This window comes from Cupressus sempervirens, chromosome 7 (assembly GCF_028749045.1).
Source record: "Cupressus sempervirens isolate cs-2001-9-10 chromosome 7, ASM2874904v1, whole genome shotgun sequence".
In the NCBI taxonomy this organism is placed as follows: domain Eukaryota; kingdom Viridiplantae; phylum Streptophyta; class Pinopsida; order Cupressales; family Cupressaceae; genus Cupressus; species Cupressus sempervirens.
In genome coordinates, this window is record NC_143124.1 from 50,235,888 (window position 1) to 50,258,287 (window position 22,400).

The window sequence follows — 22,400 nt, forward strand, 5'->3', positions numbered from 1 at the left end:
GCTGCCCCAAGATCTTTCATCTCAAACTGTGCTGACAACTGAGATTTAAAATCAGAAATCATACCCTTACCCTTCCCAAACAGCAACATATCATCAACATATAATGCAACAATAAGAAGGCAATCATTTTCAACTCTAAAATAAACACAATGATCTGATTTCAATCTTACAAATCCAATTGACAACACAAAGGCATCAAACTTAAGGTACCACATTCTAGGAGATTGCTTCAAACCATATAGAGATTTCTTTAATCTGTAAACTAAGGATTCTTTACCTTTAACAATGTAGTGCTTAGGCTGTGACATATAAATATTTTCCTCCAAATCACCATGAAGGAAAGTTGTCTTCACATCCATCTATTCTATCTGTAAATCATATGATACAGTAAGAGATAACAAAAATCTAATGGATGTCAACTTTGCAACAGGAGAGAATATTTCATGGTAATCTATTCCCTCTACATGTGAATACCCCTTTGCAACCAATCTAGCTTTGTACCTTTCAACACTGCCATCTACACAGAATTTCTTCTTGAACACCCATTTACAACCAACAGATTTTCTCCCTTTAGGAAAAGGTACAAGGTCCCAAGTTTTTTTTTTCTCTAATGAAGCCATCTCATCATCCATAGCCTCAATCCAAGAACCTGCATCTTCCATGCCCAAAGCCTCTTTCATAGATCTAGGCTCATCAATGTTAGTAATCAAAGAAAAGGCACAACTGGAATCTAACATAGCATAACCAAACCTTTCTAGTTGCTTTCTTTCTCTCGTGGATCTCCTCAAGGGCTATGGTTGAGGTTGTTCTTCCTCTTCTTCTGAACTATTAGAGCTACTAGAGCTCTCCTCATCATTAGACCCAACATGGTCTCTCTGTTCAATCTTCTCAGGGGTAGAAGGCAACTAAACAATATATTTTTCCTTTTCTTTTTTATCTGGTTGTAGCAAAATAGGAGAAGATGTTAGCTCTCTAAAAATAACATTTCTACTATACAACAACTTACCAGTCACATGATCCCAAAGCTTGTATCCTTTCACACCAGCACTCTATCCAATGAAAATGCATTTAACTGCTTTGTTTTCCAATTTAGATCTTTTCTCCTTTGGAACATGTGCATAAGCTTCACAACCAAAAACACGAAGATGTCTAATTGAAGGCTTCTTTCCAAACCACAACTCCATGGGTGTCTTACCAACAAGGGCTGATGTAGGAGATCTGTTAACCAAATAGCAAGTAGTGGTTACAGCTTTGGCCTAAAAACTTTGTTCTAACCTAGCTCCACTAAGCATACTCCTAGCCTTCTCCATCAGTGTCCTATTTATTCTCTCTACAACTCCATTTTGTTGTGGGGTATAAGAAGTTGTCTTATGCCTCTCGATACCTTGTTCTTTACAGAATTTTTCAAACTCTACTGAGCAAAACTCACCACCATTGTCAATTCTCACACACTTAATCTTCTTACTAGTTTGATTCTCTACAAGGGCTTTAAATTCCTTGAATTGACTAAAGACTTGTTTCTTACTTTTAAGGAAATAAATCTATGTCCTTCTACTATAATCATCTATGAAAGATACAAAAAATATAGACTTGGAGATTGAAGGAACTTTTATAGGACCAAATACATCAAAATCAATAAGATCCAAAACATCAGAAGATTTGTGAGAATTAGAGTAAAACTGAACATGATTTTGTTTACCATAGACACATTGTTTAGAGAAGTCAAACTCAAGATTGCAATCATTTAACCCCTCAATGAGATTTTTATTTTTTAGGGTTCTAAGACCCTTTTCACCAATGTGACCAAATCTCATATGCCACAACATTGTCTTTTCTACAGGAAGCTTACCTTCCAAAGTGTTTGCATTGTCATCAAAACCAATAATGATAGAATTCTTCACTGCTTGTTCAGATGGTGAGGATGAAGAACTATTACATAGAGGACTACATGCATCTAGCTGAAATAAGGTACCTCTCTCCTAGTACCCCTTGCAAGCACTATCGATCCTGTCATCATCTTGCATCCTTCTTTCAAAAAAACAACTTGCACACCTACATCATTTAGCATACTTACAGATAATAGGTTTAGTGCCAAACCTAGAATTTTCATAACTCTATTGATTCCCTTTACTCATCCATTAGGAAATTTGATAGTGACCCTTCCACATCCAACTATCTTTAGGTGAGAATCATCACCCAAGTACACCTTTCCACCATCAAACTCTTCATATCTTGAGAACTAGTTTCGATGAGAGGTCATGTGAAAAGATGCACCTGAGTCAACCAACCACACATCATCAAATGCATGGGCTGCCAAAGCTATGATGAATGCATTGCCATCTTCTTGAGATCTTTCTGAAGCTAAATCTGAACCTTTCTTCTTCTTCTTCGACTCTTTGTAGTCTTTACGAAAGTGCCCAGATTTATCATAGTTGCAACATTTTTCCTTGGACTTATTGGAAGTCTTTGACTTCCCACAGGATTTGGACCTACCCTTATTATCAGACTTATTGTCATGTTTCTTCACTCTTTCCATGGATCTCCCACGAACAACAAGGGCTTCTTTTTTTGAAACAAAAGCCTTTCTCTACACCTCCTCTGATAGCAGCAAAGAGACCACATCATCCATTTTGAAGGTGACTAACGTGCTTCTGAGAGCCATCACAAGATGGTCCCATGAATCCGGTAAAGAACACAAAAGTGTGTAGCAATGATCCTCCTCCTCTAACTAGAAACCATCTGATGTCAACTGTGTAGCCAGCAGATTAAATGCATTTAAATAATTTGTTAAGGATCCACCTTTCTCCATTCACAAAGAGTACAACTTCTTCCTCAAGAACAACTTGTTCACCAGAGATTTGGCCTGATACATGGCCCCAAGTCTTTCCCACAAACTATATGCAGTTTTCCTATCTAAAACATTTAGAAGAACTGCATCGGTTAAATAGAATCTTATGAGACCCTTAGCTTTATGATCTTTGATATCCCAATCTGCTTGAGCTATAGTTTCTGGTCTTGTAGCACTTGAAGTGACTTCCCATAGGTTACGATCTTCCAACATGTCTTCCATCTTGAGTTTCCACAACTTGAAATTAGTGCCATTAAATTTTTCCACCTCCATTCTTCCATATGATGAACTCACCATCTCAATCTGCAAATAAGATTCAGGATTCTCTACACAAGACTCCCACTCAACTTGAGATTAGCTCAAAAAACCCTACCCAACAACTAGGATCAAAATTTGATCAGGCTCTGATACCACTTATAAGGAAACTCAGGTGCGGAAATAGCTTCCTACACTAATCTCTTAAGAGAAGTATGGTACAAATCCTATTAAAATCTTTTACACTTATAGATTCAATATCATGTAAACAACAATATTTCAGCCAACCAAGCATAAAGAAAATAGATAGAGAAAGAAACACATAACACAAAGATTTGCCGGTGGGGAAAAACCTTTCAGTAAACCAACACCACCCCTCCAAAACCTGCACAATGTATTATCTTCAACACAAGGTTACAATAAACTTGTAATGCAAGGTTCAACAATGACAATAGAAGACTCCAATAGCAACTCACAGTACCAACAATACACTTTTTTGCATCGCTTCTCTTCGCAACCCTAAAAATGCTTATAACATGCGCTTCACTTTAAGGCTACTCCCAAAGGTAACCATATTAGAGTTTTACCATTCTTTGAGAAAATAGGAACCCCAAAAAAAATTATAAGTACTCAAATTTATTAGTTTCCACATGTCTTCATCTATCATTGAATCTTCCTGACATAGCTCTTACGTGTCATAGGAATCTGTCATAGCCGTTTTAGCCATGATCTCCTTATACACAATTCAAGATGTCGACACATCAACATTATTTGCAAGAAATACATTTTATAAAACAAATAATAAGAATAGGAATTATCCAAGGTTGAGACACTGTATTCCTAACAATTGACCTATATAGTGTCTGATTCACTTTAGGTGACTCATCATTCTTTGATAACTTATGTCCTATTATCATTGGTGTACTCACTAGTTTTGAATCTTCAAGTCCAAATTTTTTTAGTATCTCCTTGATGTACTTTGAGTAGGTAAAAAATATGCCATACTTGAGTTGATAAACTCATAGGCCAAAAAAGAATTTTATTTCACCAAACATTGACATCTCAAACTCATGCTTTATCTGATTAGTGAAATCTTTGCATAGAGAATAATTTCCTCTAAATATTATGTCATCAACAAAGATTTTAGATGGGATATTTACTAAGACCATGGCAATCTGTGCTTTTTGCAATTATGGAATATCTAACTTTAGATGGGAGATTTCCTAAGTTGTATGGGTACCATTTCATGTTGGCAATCCATTTTCAACATGATGTTAGGATCAACTTCCCATTTTATTTAATGCAGTTTCTTAGCATTTCCACTCAAGCTATTCAGAAAGACCTAAATGGTGAGTATGTTGTCTATGAAGTTCTTATGGTCCTGACAAAGAATGTGTTAAAGTCCAAGAAGATTTTGAAACCCAGGGGCAATTTGACAGGGGCTAACCAGGATATAGAAGGGAGTCTCCTCGATAAGGGTTATGATTCAGATACCCAATATGAAGCTAAGGGGGGTATGGGGATTTTTTAAAATGGCTCTAGTTGCAATTCCAAAAAGAAGAAAAAGATTGTTCATGATTGTGATTTAGACTAGGAAAGTGATTTACAAAGGAATTAGTGAGAGATCACTCTAATAAGAGGAAGGGAGGTAAAGGAAAAGGCATTAAGGGCTCTCAAGATGACCATGCCTCTCCCCCTTTTGATGATGAGCCTCTAGCCCATTAGCTGGAAAGGAAAAGAAATTCTTCAAGGAGGAAAGAGGAGAGGTTACAAACCAAGAAGAATGTGGATTCGAATAATAAGGATGTTGGGGAATGGGGCATCCCTTTGATTTGGGTGATAATACTGGTGGGCAAGGAAATGGAGCAAGTTAGCAAAACTACTAGAGGTGAGCATACTTTGGGCCAACACATTGACAGATTGTTAGAGGTTATTGGGGATGCAAAATAAGTTAAAAACCTCATTCATAAGATACCATTGCTCGAGGCCAAACAAAGGGTGATGGATAAAGATATTAGTGCTATTCAGGGGAAGGTGTCTAAAATGGATGCTAAGCTGGGCAATTTGGAAAAGTTGTTTAAATAGATGGTTGACAATGTGGGTAACCTCTTGAAGTGGTTTAAGAATGACAAAGGGTAGGACTCTCCTTCGGTGGCAGAGATGCAGGGACCTAGAAAATGCACCCATGCTCATTTGAAGAAGAATGAGGATGTTAGTAAAAAGGATGAGGTGAAGGCTACTTCTAAAAATATGTAGATTCTAGTAGATCAGGCTGTTGACCTGATAAAGACTTCTTAGTTGGTCAGTTGTTGTACTTTTACTATTCTTTTATTGTCTTTTCTAGATTTTTCTTAGGTGACCTCATGACTATTCTTTTTAGAGGTCTATCTCATGGTGTCCTATGCTACTTTTATCTGATATTTTCTTCTCTTGGTTATCTCTAGACTTTTGGTTTTTTGTAAAAGGTTTTAGGTCCTTTAAAACCTATTTTTACTTAATCAAAACAAAGATTTCAGATAACAATATGTCTTTATCTTTTTCTTTTTTGATGTATAGATTGTTGTTATCATCAGTTCTCTCAAATCCAATCTTCACAAGATACTTGTGAAGCCTTTCATACCATGCTTTTGGCACTTGTTTCAAGATATAAAGTGTTATATGCAGTTTTCATACCATATCCTTGTTGTCATCATCCACAAATCCTTCTGGCTATTCCATATAGACTTCTTCTTCCAATATACCATTCAAAAATGTGGACTTAACATCCATCTAGTAGACTTTGAATCCTTTATAGGTAGCATATGCAAGAAAAGTTCTTACTCCTTCCATCCTTGTAACAGGGATAAATGTTTCCCCATGGTCTATTCCTTCTTCTTGGGCATATCCTTTACAAACTAGTCTGGATTTGTTTCTTGTAATCTCACCATTTTCATCTAGCTTTTTTTTAAACACCCACTTGGATCGAATCATATTTTTGTTAGCTAGTCTTGGAACTAAGCACCAAGTTTTGTTCTTATCTATCTACTTAGTTTCTTCTTCCATACCTTTGCACCAATCATCATCTTCTAGTGCATCTCTCACTATTTTGGATTTTGTCTAGCTTAACAAGCATGATTCATTCTTTAGTATATTCCTTCTCATTGGTCTGGCATCATTATTTTCGATGATTTATTCAGCAGGGTGGTGTCTTCTAACATACTTGGATAGTCTTAGTTTAGTCCTTGTTTCTACATTTGATCTTTTGACTTCAAAGTTAGTATGCATATTTCTTTCAGGTAACTCAACATCTCTTTCATGTGTACTATCTTTAGAATAATAATGTATACCCTCTTCATTCTGCAACTTAGCATCTGAATGTAACTTAGTAGCTGAATTTTTTTTTGAGCATTCACTGGTTGTGGCTTGGTAGTTACTAAAACTTGTTGTTGGATCTCCACTTGATTGGCAACATCTTCCCCAGTAGGCATTCCCTCATAGAAATATACAAATAATTTGTATTCTTCTAGTCTGTTGATGGGTTCATCATCATAAACTTCTGTGTATTCATCAAAATTTACATTTACACTTTCCACAATTTTTTTAGTGTTAATATTTAAACACTTGTATGTTTTACTTCTTGTGGAGTAGCCAAGGAATATACCTTCATCACTTTTTACATCAAATTTATCATTTCTAGTATCCTTAAAAATATAGCATTTGCTCCAAATACTTTGAAATGTTTTACATTAGGTGAGTAACTATACCATAATTCAAAAGGTGTTGCATTTGTACCTTTCTTGATTTGTACTTGGTTAAGGGTGTAGACAATTGTACTTACAGCTTCTCTCCAGTACTTAGAGTAGTATTCTTCTCCATCATGAGTATTCTAGCACAGTCCATTAGTGATCTATTTCTTCTCTCAACAATTCCATTCTGTAGAGGGGTTCTTGGTGCAAAAGTTTGTCTTTTAATTCCTTTATCATTATAAAACATCTCAAATTATCTTGATGTGAACTCTCCTTCTTTGTCTAATCTTAAACATTTTAGACTCTTTCTTGTTTCTTTTTCAACCCTTGGTAGAAACCACTTAAACATTTGAAAGGCATCAGAATTTTTCTTTAATAACATGATTTTCATCATCCTAGAGTAATCATATACAAACAACATTATATACCTATCTCCTTTGTAACTTTGTACTTCTACAGGTCCAAATAAGTTAGTATGAAAATCTCTAATACTTCTTTAGAGGTATAGATTTTACTTTTGAAACTTGACTTAGTCATCTTTCCTATCTGACATTGTTTGCATTATATTTTTAGGCTTTTTAAGTTTAGGAAAACCTCTCACTTTCTTCATATTGTTGATACTAATCAAGTTATCAAAGTTCACATGACATGGCCTCTTATGCCATAGCCACACATCATCAAATTTTACAATAAGAAAAGTAGCATCCTCTTTATCTAGGTAAAATAGATTGCCTCTAGTTTGGTCTCCTTTTCCTATCAGATTTCCATTTGTGTCATATATCTTGAGAGTTTTATTTCCAAACTCTACTTTGCAACCTACATTTCTTAGCTATGACACACTCAACAAATTGTAGTTTATTCCTTCAACATAATATGCATTATCACATGAGATCTTTTCTATAATCTTAATGGAACCTTTGCCTTTTATTAGACATGGAGCATAACTTCCAAATATAAGACTATTTCCATCATACTAGGTTAAGGTGACAAACTTACTTTTGTCTCATGTCATGTGATGTGAGCATCCACTGTCAATGACCCATTTGTCATTCTTGTTCACATAGGTTACAAGGGTAGTTGCCTCATCCTTCATCAAACATAGAGTACCTCATCATCATTTTCATTTGAATCATCATCTTATGCAATGTAGCACTTTTTTCCTTTTTCTTTGTACTCTTTGTTGTCTTCACTTCTTCTACCTTTTTATTTTTTATTTCCTTTGTAGTTTCTCTTTTCTAGACACCTAGCAGCAATATGTCCAACTTCATTGCAATTAAAACAAATGATGGGTAGCTTACCTTTAAATTTGTCTTTTCCTCTGTGGAATCTTCTCTCCAGTAGTGCTTCTAATTGATTGAAATATTCTTCATTAGTGTCACTATCAATGGACACATGATTTATCCTTCTCTTCTTCCTCTACTTCTTTTCATCATAATCTTTTAGCAGCAACTTGGCCTTGAAAGCAGATTCAAAAAATTTTGTCTTGTAGTTGTCAAAGTTGGATAACTCAAATGTGATAAGTCTTCCTACCAGACCTTCAAGGATTAGGTTGTTCCCTAGAATGCATCTCAATTCTTGTATAGAAGATACTCTAATAGCGTAGATAGGTAATAATATTCTTAAGACTTTACTTAGAACAATGTCATCATCAATATGACTGTTTGCACCTTTTATAGCACTCACAACTTCTTCTGTTCTAGCAACATATTGAGAAATGTTCTCACCTTCCTCCATTCTCACATTGTCAAACTTTCCTCTAAGGCTCTCTGACTTGGCTCTTTGTATATTTTTATCTCTTTTTGTAGATGGTTTGCAGGCTTACAAACATCTTGTGAGAAATTTTGCATCCCTTGATGTCATCAAATTTTGCATAGCTGAGAGCAAAGGAAATTTCCAACATTTCTTGATTGTGCTCCTTCTTCTTCTTCTTCATATCTCTAGCAGTAGGTATAGCAACTGGATCAACATGTTCCACTATAATTGAAGATTGTGCATGGTCTCCTATTCCTCCAAGATGCGATCTCATTAGACTTTGCCATGCAAGGAAGTTGTCTCTGTTGAGCTTGGGCACTTCTCTCTTGGACATCTTTGATCTTTATGCTTCTAGTACCTTCAAACTAGTCTAATTAGCAAATGAATCTCGTACCAATTGTTAGAAATTATTTAGAATAACTGAGGGGGTGAATTAGTTATTCAAGGTCCAAATGTACCAATAAAACTTTCTTTACTTCAACTTGGTGAACCCATTAACCATCCATACATTCAAGCTAACCATTCAAACTTGCAAGTTACTAATAAATCAACATGAAACAATAAAACATGAAAGATCATCACACATAACACAATGATTTAACGTGGAAACCCAATTTGGGAAAAACTACTAGTAACATGCTACTTCTATCTCACTCTTCTGAAGCGATGCCCTATGAAAGGCTGACCCTGTTAAAGGTTACAACACACACTATTAAGAGTGACCTAGTTAAGGGATTTCAATCACCTTATTAGAAGTGAGCCTGGTTAAAGGACTTAAGGTCATTCACTTGGAATGCCACCCTATTAAAGTATTTTCTAATGACAATTAATTCAATCTTAGTCCAAAGGATTTTACCCTAACTGATATAATTGCTAGAGAGTAACAATAAGGGTTTTTGATATAATACAACTTACAACATATATTATAGATTTTAGATCTCAGTTTAGTTCTCAATTCTACTTGGCTTTCAGTCTCTACAACTCTGATAACTTGTTCACTCTTCAAGTTTTTGTCTCCTTAAGCCTTCTTGCTTGTTGTGCCAATGCAGTCACTCATGTGGTCACTTGATGAAGCAGAGTCTCAATTCTCTATTCTTCCTTAGTCTTTTTTGACCTTCTCAATATCTTCTCCTTGACACCACGCACTCCAACCACTTTTCTTCATGACCTATCATTCCTTAATTAGGAATTTAGAATACTTTTCCTGCTCTATTTTCCATCATCCAAATTAGGGTTTTGTAGGATACAATGTATCTACCCCTTATCTTTTTTCTTCTAGAAGCTTCTCCTAGAATCCATTTGAAATTGCCTAAAAATGGTTAACCTCAAGTTCTGTACCACCAGCTCATCATCCTTATCTTCCACCTGGTTCACAAAATTCAAGATAACAAACTTAGCAGCTCAGATTGGGTGAATCTTTGACTTTTCAAATAATGGAGTAGCTTGGCACTATTATCCTTCTGATGCTCAACACATACTGTGTTGCTTGACACCTATTGTATTTTCACTCAACATCAACTACAATTTATTGATGCTCGACACCTATTGCATTTTTCTTGGCACTAACTACATTACTTGACACACACTAGAATTTTCTTTTACTCAACACCAACTGATATTTTTCTTAGCATGAACTAACTTTGCTTAGCACCCACTATCAATTTTGGTCAATCTTTGCAAATAGTCTTAATATAACCTATTCTTCTAAAGTTTCTAAGTGTAGCCAACCTTTGTATCTTCAAGTATATTATCAATACATTATTTCAACATTGTCTTAGCTGATCCTTGTACTTCATTACATAATCATGACTCAACCTTTCCTCTAGGTGTTGTTGTTACATCTTATTGATTAAATCCTCTTCATTAATCAACTAAGTGATAGTACTTGGATCTTATAATCAATTTTCTTTCCATAAAATAGTAGGTTTGACATTAGTGACAAAAAAATGATCGAAACATTCTTCTTCAACAATTTCCCTTTTTCAACAATAATCTTTTCAATTAGATTTCAAAAGGCGCTACCCCCAAATCTCTATTTAATAATAGTCTAGGGGGAAACTCCACTGAGTAAAGTGAGAGATATTAACATATGATTTTGATTAGGTTTCACATCACAACAATTCACCCAATTGGATTTGGGGATTTCACCACCCAGACTGAAGGAAGAGGAAAAAGAAAAAAAACATTACTACTGCTAATGGGTGGGCTCCTTCTAAGCCAACCTCCAACCCTACTAATGCTTGGGGTTTTCATGATGGTTAGGATCCTCCTCCCTTGGTTGGAAATTATTTAGCTACCTAAGGGTACTTTATATGTTTTTGTATGCTTTCCAACTTTGTTGAGTGAACTCTCATGGGTTGATCTTGTATCCCTCAACCTTTTTTTGTGAATATGTAGATTTAATATTTAATTAATAGAAAAGAAACTATTCATTAAAAAAAATCCCTTTTATTTTGTCTACAGCCTACATAGACTTCCTGAATGCAAAAATAATTCTCTAAAAGTCTTACTAATACTACCATAAATAAACAAACTAAATTCATGCACAATTACGCATGAATAAATGGTATGTTGAAGAACACAAATAGATCTAATTTAAAATGATCTCATGGAACAATGCATGTCAATACACATTTTTATTGATTACTGAAATTAATTAAAAAATCCAAGGTAACTACCTGATAATTTTGTTGACATGATTCAAGTAAAGTTTTATGAACAAATCTGGAGTTACATGATTTATGACATCATTAATCTTCAGTTATAAAATTTAAATAAGAAGAAGATACATTTTTTTTAAACTATGACTTATGGTCACCTCATGCTAATATTATCATGTTTGGTTTATTGTTAAATGTTTATCTCTTGCAGTCAAAATAGAACATACACTCATATAAGTTTAGTATATTGGCCAGAGGCCATAACAACTCATGAACTTATATATGTGTGTGTATTGACAAGACAATATATATAGATATACCTACACTTTATTAGATTGCTTTTATTTCTAGGTATGAATGCATTACTTTGGTAATCTCATTCAGTTTCAATAGTTCCATTCTTATTCTCTTCTCACCACAAAAAAAACAAAGAGGGGGCCCCCTCTTGAGACCCTTGCGAGGGTTGAGGATTTTTTTTTTTGTGTCATTTTTTTTTTTAAATGAGTATTCCATGGTTATTTTTTACTTCTTTCAATATTGGATTAAATCTCAATTGTGTAAAGGATTTTAGTTCTGAACTATGTATGCTAGATAGTTCATTCTGAAATTAGTGTCTATTTTGGAGAAAAAAAAAATTTGAGTAATTCTTATTTTATGACTTTGATTGAGTTGTAATCATTTGGATTCAAAAGTTCAATCATATCACTGACCTTTTTTTTATCTTCATATTTTATTCCACTTGACACTATCATTTGTTAATACAAACTTCTTGTTGCAATTCAAAATTCTATTTTAAACTAGTATCACCTACATCACTTCAGTTGGTGAATACTAGAGAATGTTATGGGCATGATTGTAGCTTCATTGTTATTTTCTTTAAATATGTAGGAGTGTGTTTTGGGTATATTAGGAATAATTCCATTTTATTGAGAATAATTGATTTTATCTTTGAATAACAAGTGTTCTTAGATTGATAAATTAAAAGCGTAAATTAAATACAAATGTGTGAGTGATATTATCTCTATTATTTAGTTGAGTTATCCTATTTGTATAAGAGTGTGATTTCCTTTATTATATTAAATATTATATTTCATATATAAGTAGATGTTAGTTTTATTTACTAGTATATTTATAATTTCATTTGTGATAATGATAGGATTGGACAAAGTGTATGTACATGGGCAAGTGGGAAACATGATCTAAGGGTTATTATTTTGTAGCATGCATATAATCCCCACTTAATTTTATACCTTCATCCCTTAACCAAACTACAATAATATCTTTCATCACTTTACAATTGTGGATTGACAATTTTAAGTAAACTAGGGGCAATTGTAAGAGACCAATTTGAAGCTAAACAAGACTTTATAGGATCACAGTTTTACCCTACACTAAGCTTTCAGAACCTACACATAATTTTCTCTCAATTTCTCTTTTTAATAATTTTTGGTGTATGCAAACAACTTATAAATTTCTCTTCTCAAGAATTGCCCACTTTCACAAGCATTAAAACTCTCCAAGTTCTCCTTACAAGCTACTTGAACAATTTTTTCAATTCTTATTTAGCCACTTATCCCTAAATTTACCCCATTTCATACACCTTTTTATGGGATTTGATGCATAAAAAAATGAACTACAAAATGGCCTTATAAGGTAAAGATGATCCACATTATGATTCTAGATTACAACACCTAGTATGATATTGGCAAAATTGTTAATTCTAATGCAAATAGAACACTTTCTAAACAATAGCTTACACAAGCCAAAAAGCTGATCCATTTCATTTAGAATTCAAGTTTACACAAAGTATGATGAATCCAAAGGGTCACAAACATCCCTTTAGAAAGAAATGAACACTCCACATAATGTTTATTACAAAATAAAATACCAAAACTATGAAAACCAATTTATTTATTTTTTAAATATTTTATATGTCTAGGTATAGAAGTCATAACTTTCTATGCATGGCTCAAAAATACATGTTGCTTACATGGTTGGGAAGATAATCAGATTATCTATCTCCAATTTGCAAGGTTTAAAGCTCTTGGAAGCTTTAGAGCCCAAATATACCCCAAAGACCTCTGAAAATGCCAATTACTATAACATAGAAAATATGATAAAAATAGATTTTGATATTTCCCCGTTCCTTCTTTTGCCAACCTCCTTTGGATCATCATGAACCATGCTCTAATCAAAAGATATTTGAAATATCTCATAGTTTTAAATTAATCTTTTAAAAGAAACCCTGATGTAAAATTTTGAGGGAGATATGATTTCCAAACCCTTAATAATGAGGATGGCTTGAGCTATATTTACATGCAAAACATTGGAAGTTCCAATCTCATCATCCTTATTTTTGGGTCTTCAAAATTGGTCTTTTAAATGACTTTTCTATTCCATTTTTTTATTTCATAAGGTCTATCTTAATGCATGTTTTTTAATCATTCCCTTCCTTTTTTTCTTTCACACTAGTTTTTTTTTCATTTCAATCGATTAGTTCACTTGCACTCTAAAAATACATAATTCAAATAAATTGTCATAATTACAAATAAGGAAAATTAAGTTTATAGAAAGTTATCATTTGAGTATAGATCTTGATTAGAAATTTCGTTTTACAATGGAACCTTTTTTTATCTTTCTTGGGTTGTATCGATCTAGTTTGAGGCTCTTTGAAAGATTGAGTTTGAAGCTGCTTCATTCACTTTTCTAGTCAGGCATAAGAATTTATACTTAATAGAAATTATCATGTTCATATCAAACAACCCGAATTTTATGTTATAGATCTTCACCCCCCTCCTCCAAGCAATATTGGACCTTAAGTATTTTAATGTTATCTCTTACAACTTTAAAATTTAGATTTAAAAGATAACAAGCATATATTTAATCTCTTTCACCTCTAAAATATCTAATAAAAGATAAGTTTAAGATAAATAAAACCTTAATATATTTTTTTCTTCCTAAACATGATTCAAAATTACTTTATTGCAAGTAGCAATCTAAATTAGTTAAATTTGATATAAATTTGTTCACTGAAATCTAATTTTGACCCTTACAAAATCAACTCTCATCATCTATTCATGGTTTGTTTCCTAATATCAACTTCAAGATCCATTGAAAAGCTCTATTGATACCCAATCTATAAAGTTGACTCAGCCCATTTGCATAGGTAACATAAGGAAAACTAGGTGTATGATAGGTTAAGAAACATTCTTCATAGTAATAATGTTTGCAACAAACACAATCTTCATCCAAATTTCCTACAATCACTCCACCTGCAATAAAACAATTTCATTAATTTCACAATTTATTAGAAATATTTTCAAATGTGTACTTAAATATTATACAATTCTACCTTCAATCTCTCTTGTTTGGATGATATTGTATCTATATAGGAAGTAGAGCTATCAAAAGAAGATAAAATAAAATGACATTCTAAAAACCCTTTGTCATGCAATGCAAAGAAAGTGACTAGGTAACATCATTTCTCAATTAATAATAAAAGCTTCGAAGTATAATAAAGACATGTAATATCACAAATGAGTAAAGCTTCCAACTAATTCCAAAATGGCTTGAGAATTTTAAGGAACAAAACATGGTAAGTTATTCTTTCCCATTGTTGAAAAATAAAAAACTATCCATGAAGAGGACTAATAAGTATCCAAAAGCAGAAAAGTCATTTCTAGGAGAAAAGCCCCCTGAAAAAGCCTATCAACTTAATAAAGATCTAATGAGGCATCATAACTTAGAACTAATTGCATTTAACATGTTGCTTGCACTTTATTAGCATCCTCTTGAAATCCTCCAACACCATAAATTATGTATTCCACTTTGTAGTTTTTAGAAATGACTAGTAGTAACACTTTCCTAACCAAAACAAATCCAATCTGCATTCTTGTCTAATTTCTAAGCAATTTATTTTTCTATTTTAACCTTAGATGTGGAGAAATGGTCTTGAATCTCACTTTATATGTACGCATGTGTCACTTCTTGCATAATTTCCAAGCACTTTCTATTATCTTATTTCTCTAAATTATACAAGAAAAACAATATAATATTTTGAAAATATATTTATATGTAAAGTTTATTTGTAATGATTTTTTTTGTTCATAGAGAGTATATAATGGACCATTAATTCTTGTTCATTTGGTAATGTCCAAGGTAATTAGGTACATTTTGGTGTAACAATGGTATGTATAAAGTATTTACATAATAGCTATTAACATAAAATTAATACTTACTATAAAATATAATAAAAACATGCTCTAGTGATGGATCAAACTATGACAAGCACTATCATGACTTTGGAGCATATTCTACTATATGAACTTCTCCTCTAGCGAAAACTATAGGAGGACTTGAAATTTGAAGTTTTAATGATTGAATTTGAAATTCAAATGCCTCATAATTTCAAGTGATGTAATGTTGAAATAAAACAAGCATTTATCTTCATGATAATAAGTCAATATAAGTGATGACTAAATATTGAATTCATACAAATTTGGGGTTAATTTATAGATTAAGTATAAGTAATGATAATGAATAATAAGTGATGACTAAATATTGAATTCATACAAAATTGGGGTTAATTTATAGATTAAGTATAAGTAATGATAATGAATAATTAAAGGATAAGGAATTAATCAAGCTCAGTATAAGACTATATCATTTTCAAATATTTAACTGCATTAGATATTTTTGTAAAAAACAGAATTACATGCTTTAAAAGGATGACCTAGTTTGTTAAAGGTGTCAATTTATGCATCCTCAGTTTTAAAAGAAGAACCTAGTTTTTTAAAAGCGTCAATATATGCATCCTCCGTTACTTTAGAATTCCACTCTAATAGAGTTTAAAAAATCCATAAATTCAATTAAAAAATGTTGCTTTCATTATATATAGAAAAATAATAAAGTTAAAAGGAAAGAGCCCGACACTAAATTCTAAATAAATAAATATTGAATATCCTATCTGACCAGAGGCATCGTAAACACTTGCGCCAGTCAACAGGACGCTGAGTTTTCATCGGCTTCCTGGAAATCTTGCAGCATCTCCATTCTTCCATTCTTGTCTAATAGGTCGGGCACTATAATTTTTAAGCAATTTCTTCCCCGATTTTGGCCTTGAACGTGAGGAGAAATGATCCTCAATCTGATATTTCCCTGTGCCCGTCCATTACTTAAGTAATTTCCCATAGCTTTCTTTAATCTTATTTTCCTCCTGTGTCATGATCTATTTAATTTACTCTTCCACATAAACTGCTCTGCCTTCACCCTTACTGCAATCAATGGCATCTTCTTCTTCGTCTCGCCAGCACAGTAAGGAAATCATTGCATCGTCTCTAATAGAACCTGGCGGCATAAGAAGGGAAGTTTCTGCATCTTGCAAAGTGTATGATGTGTTCATCAATCACAGAGGTCCTGATGTCAAAGCAACTCTGGCCACTCACCTCTACAACTCTCTTCAGCAGTTGGGAATAGAGGCGTTTCTTGATTCCGAGGAAAAGGAGCTCGGAATATCGTTTCCTTCAATTATTGAGACTGCCATCTGGTCTGCAAAGGTACACATTACCATTTTCTCTGAAAGATATGCAGAGTCAGCTTGGTGTTTGAATGAGCTTCTTCTTATGTTGGAAAGTACATCCAAAATTATCCCCATCTTTTATCAAGTGAAGCCTTCCGATCTCCGCTACATAGAAAAGGGAGCATATGCCGAAGCATTCATTAAATATGAAGAGAAGGGAAGACACCTGGACAAGCTTGACGCGTGGAAGGAAGCCCTTCAGTCGGTTTCACTGATAGCCGGGGAAGAATTTAAAAAGTAGTAATTTTCCTTGCGGTTTTGGTATTTGTACGTTATGTAATTCCTTCAAATTTGGTTTCTCCTTTTGCCTGACCAAACTTCCCGTGTTGTTTACAATGTTTCAGTGATTGGGATTGCCAAAACATAGTAGCAGCTGTTCAGAAAGAAGTACGAAGGAAAACATCCTTACATGTTGCTGAATATGGAGTGGGGCTTAACAACCTTGTGGAAGATTTTGAAAAACGATGCCTTGATGAACTTGTACAAGATTTTGAAAGTCGGTGCGGGCAGGAGGAAGGGAAGAACAGAGTTCAGACAGTGGGTATCTTTGGCATGGGGGGAGTAGGGAAAACAACTCTCGCCAAAGAATTGTTTAATCGGAAGAGTTTGAATTACAGAAGAACAAGCTTTTTGTTTGATGTGCGAGAAAAGTCTGTTACAAGCCAGTTACCTTCCTTGCAAGGTAAGCTTTTCAAAGATCTCTTTGACAGAGATATCAGTTTTACAAGTACAGAAGAGGGAAAAGCTTATCTGAAAGATCGTCTACAAAGGAGCCCCCTTTTAAGTTTCTTAGTTGTTGTAGACGACGTTGATCATGTGGAGCAGTTAATTGATCTTGCTATCATGGGTATCTTGAAAAATTCTGCTAATAGTTTAGTTATTGTGACAACCCGTGATGCTGGTGTGCTTATAAGTGCGGGGATTACTGTTGGTTATAATTTGAAAGGAATGGACAGGAGCTACGGAAGAGAACTTTTCTGTTGGCATGCCTTCCGCCAAGCCCATCCATGTAGCGGTTATGAGGCCCTGGTCGAAGACTTTGTAGATGTGTGTGGAGGCTTACCCTTGTCACTTCAGGTTCTGGGAAGGCACGTTCATGGTAGAGATCAGAGGTATTGGAGCTCAGAATTGAATAAAGTTAGTAAGACACTGCCTCGGGACATAAAGAAAAGACTGTTGATAAGTTTTGAGGCACTGGATGATGACGAACAACAGGTTTTTATGGATATTGCTTGCTTCTTTTTGGGTAAATTGAAGAGCATAGCTGAAAAGGTATGGGAGCAATCAGGATGGGATGCAGGACATGCACTAGAAACCCTGAAAGAGAAGTGTCTGGTGGAAGAAATCGCAATTCGGGATCCAAATGAGGGAAACTCAATTGGATTGAGAATGCATGACCATCTAAGGGACATGGGAAGAGAAATGGCACTTAAGCTTAGTCCTCCTCATCGCCTCTGGCGTCCTCGAGATCTGAAATCTTTGGTATGTCTGTTATGCCTCCAGAGTTCTAAGTTTTGCAACTTTAGAAATCATAGGTTGTCAATAAATAGATAGAAAACTAATCCGCTATTATGCCTGCAGGAATTAGGCGGTCTAAAACACATATTTACCAGAACCAATTCGAGGTGCTTTTATTCTTTCTTTGACAAGTCCATGCAGAGTAGAGTTACATTCTTTGTAGGCCACTCAGATAATTGTCTTGAGACGCCAGGTTCCCTAATATGGCTCCCACTTGACCGGAATTCCAAAGAAGAGCTAAGCATTCCTCTTCGAAAATTGCATTATTTGAAAATTCACTTGGCAACACGAAGTTTCCTGTGGGAGAATGGAATGCAGGTATCTTGTTCTCCTATTTTGTTCCCCGTTGAGGACTTAACGCAAAAGTATCTTGATTCTCAGGCGCCGTTCCAGTTGAAAGAGCTGCAAATTTCTCAAACCTCTTTAAAAGTGTTTCCAGAGTTTTTTGGTATATCAGATAATTTAGAGAATGTGTTCTTAGATGCCAGAGGATTGCCAATCCAAGGCTTATCATTACTAGAATCTCTCAATATGAATATTTCTAGTTTATGTCTGAGGTTTTCCACATTAATAGGGGAGAAGGCTTGCACTAGAAGAGGTGAGAGGAAACTGAGTGAATATCCTTTGGCTATCTTAAATTTCAAATTCAGTGGGGAAATGCATTGGGATAGTAAGAACGCCCCAATGAGTGGCCTTGAAAAGCTAGAGATTAGCAGTGAAGAGTCTATATCCAAAATTTTAATTAGTGGTACTTACTACCCAGGCCTTGAATCTATCGAACTCTATCGCATGGGAAATCTTTTGGATGTTGATTTAACAGGGGTAAGGACATTGCATTCTCTTTGTATTCTAGATTGTCAAAAACTCAAAAGATTGGCAACAACATCTGATCCTCCAAATCTTAGCTGGAATTCTACAAGCACGGATTCGGTACCAATTAGCCATTGTAATAATGTGTCAGAAGAATACAGTTTTAGAATGCTGGCACAATTGAATATTAGTGAATGTCCAGAGCTTGAAGAGCTAAGACTTGGACATCTGAGCTACCTAAAAAAGGTTACTGTTGGATACTGTTATAAGCTGAAGTACTTGTACTTCAGTGATATGAAGTGTCTGGAGAACATAGAAATTAACAGAGATCCCCGAAATTTAAATTGTAAATTAGTGGAGTTCTGTTGTGAGGAGCTTGTGGAAATAAGCATTTTGGACTGCCCGAAGCTTGAAGCGCTGCCAAGATTCGAAATTCTAAATTCCCTCGAGAGGATTGTAATTGATGGATGTGGGAAGATGGAAGCTCTCAACATATCTCATTGCCCAAATTTGAAATGTGTCTCAGGTAACTTTGAGATTAGAGAGTTGCATATTACTAACTGTCCTCAGCTTGAGCAGCTGCCAGATCTTTCTAGAATGAGCTGCTTGGAGACAATTATGATTTGTCAGTGCGAGAAGATACAAAATGTTGCAGAGATTTGCAAAGAGTAGAATAGTACCTGAAACAGTGAAATTATGGAACTCAGAAAGCTAATAATTAGCAACTGTAGCTGCTGAGTCCTTTAAGGTTGAGCTGCCTGGACGAAACTGTGATGACTCTTGTGCGGAGCTGCATAACATTGCAAATTTTGAAGACTTGCAAGGTAGAAAGTATATAAAAGTGGTTTACTGCAACAATGTACTGATACTAAATTGCATTCATAATGTAAAGGTAATAATTTTGATGGGAACATTACAACACTAAAGCTTCATTCTTAGATTAAAAGTCTTAAATAGTTAAAATTGACTTAATTTTTGATTTAGCGTGTTATGAAATTGCATTCATCATGTAAAGGTAATGATTTTAATTGGAACATTACGACACTAAAGCTTCATTCTTAGATTAAAAGTCTTTAATGGTTAAAATTGACTTACATTTTTTCAAACTTAATTTTTGATTTAACATGCTACTAAATTGCACTCATAATGTAAAGGTAATAATTTTAATGGGAACATTACAACACGAAAGCTTCATTCTTAGATTAAAAGTCTTAAATGGTTAAAATTGACTTAATTTTTTCAAACTTAATTTTTGATTTAGCATGTTACATTTGAAAATAGCATTTTCCTTTTTAACAAGCAACCATAAATATCAGTCTTAGTGCAATTTTTTTGTTTCAATATTGACCTTCAACTCTATTTTATAATATGTTCTTCCAAATATTTGTATATCTTTAGTAAGTTATGTTTCGAGTGACACGTAAATAAAAAGAATTCACCATGGATGAATTTAATTAGTTTGTCTTTTATTTCAAAGTAGCGGGAGCGTAGTCAAGTTTAAATGAAAATATGTTTGGTTACATAACATATGCGTAGATGGAGTGGGTGAATATATGCTTGTAACTTAGCTGATAGACTATTTGTGGGAGCTTTGCTCTCAGAATTTAAATATTTGATGAATAAATTGTCAATAAGAAATTTCACAACTTTTAAATTTTTCAGTTGCTTTTTCAATTATGTTTTTTAAAATTCACCTTTTTAGTAATTATTTTTTTAAAAATAAATTAATATCTAGTTATTGAAATTACAGTTTCCTTATTGTCTTCTTTATATCTGAAGGAAAGTGCAACTTTTATTTTTATTTTTAGATTTATAAGCAAGCATGTTTATTCATGTGTGCAGAGCATGTATTTTTAAAACACTCACCCTAATTTCTCTATTAGCAAGGTGTACAAAATAGGGATTTTTGGAAATGGAGGGAAGCATTTGGAGAATACATCAAATTAGAGACAAGGGTTGGTTAATTGGGTTAACTCTGTTGGCGACCAAACCACTATTTTTTAATTTCTCAAAGGAATTTTGCAAAAAGAGATTTGGCATATACATGATTTGGACAACAAACCTTCATGTGTGATAGGCTTGTGGGTAGATTTTTTTCATTAGATTCATGGTCATCAATGTAATCTTGAGGTCCTTAATAAGAAAGACTCATTTCTTTGCCAATTTTTTTGTCTTCAATGACATCGTTCTCTATGTTGGAGGAGTCAGATGACCCAAAAAGCCTAGAGGAATAGATAAATGGGGCATTACTAAATGATTCACAAGGAAAGGTTATTCCCAACCCCATATCCATGCCTTCTCTATCTCTTTCTCAAATGCCTTTAGCTAGAAAAGTCATCGCCTATGCCTAAAATATCCATACATACTAGATTTGTCACTGTGTTGTTGTTGTATCAACTTATAAAACAATAAAATCATAAGTTCATTATTGGAGATATATATATTAGTTTTATCTAAAAAAACATGGATTTGCCATTATTGTCTAGATATGTGTAAGTGCACCAAGTTGTGGTGCCAAAAGGGGGGTATAAGTGGACACCTTTTTCCTAAAATTTGCAATTTCTGAACCTCAACAAGAATTTGAAGATATGAGAAAAAAAAAGTTGTGGTCCTTTGCATCTAGTTTCTAAACTACTAATTTTTTTTTTCAAAATGGTTTAGTTTTAGGTCCTCAAAAAAGGGGGACACAAAAAGTGGTACTGTTTATTCCAAAAAAATATAACACGGTACAAAGTGTGGCCCCCCTAAAATTTTAACTTTTTTTTGAAATTCTTTAATCGCTTTGGTCAAAAGTTACTTAACACTATGTAGTTTATCCCAAATTTTTCGAGTAATTTTATAATGTGTATTTTTTTTAATGAATTTTTTAACTAGACACATCCCAAAAACATGAAATATCTATGCGCTCCCCCTAGAAATAATTGAAAACTAATCTAAAATCAAAACTTTTCTTTTTCAAAGTCTGTAGAATGGAGTCTAGTCTCTAAAAAACTAAGTTGTTGCAAAATTTGCTAAACGAGCTAAATTCTATAGCACAATTAGTACATAGTGGTTTTTGACAAAAAATGAACATACATTCAAAAGAAATTATAGATGAAAGGCTTGAAATAGTTCAAATTAAAAATAAATTATATGGTTAGATAGCTAACACATAGACCTACAATGTCATGTAACCTAATCTTATCGATACCCAACCACGAGGAATCTTGAAGGAGAGCACACAAGAAAAATCAATCATCTTTTCTATGTTTGTT

General features: G+C 33.8%; 1 protein-coding gene across 1 annotated transcript; it reads left to right on the forward strand.

The window, feature by feature from the left end:
* Window positions 1-16,522: 16,522 nt before the first annotated feature.
* LOC149545426 (disease resistance protein Roq1-like) lies at window positions 16,523-19,818 on the forward strand. The gene is made up of 6 exons (XM_089793766.1): window positions 16,523-17,055; window positions 17,163-18,300; window positions 18,400-18,654; window positions 18,718-18,809; window positions 18,987-19,236; window positions 19,318-19,818. The coding sequence occupies exons 1-6, from the start codon at window positions 16,523-16,525 to the stop codon at window positions 19,816-19,818; spliced, it is 2,769 nt and encodes a 922-aa protein (XP_089649892.1).
* Window positions 19,819-22,400: the final 2,582 nt, after the last annotated feature.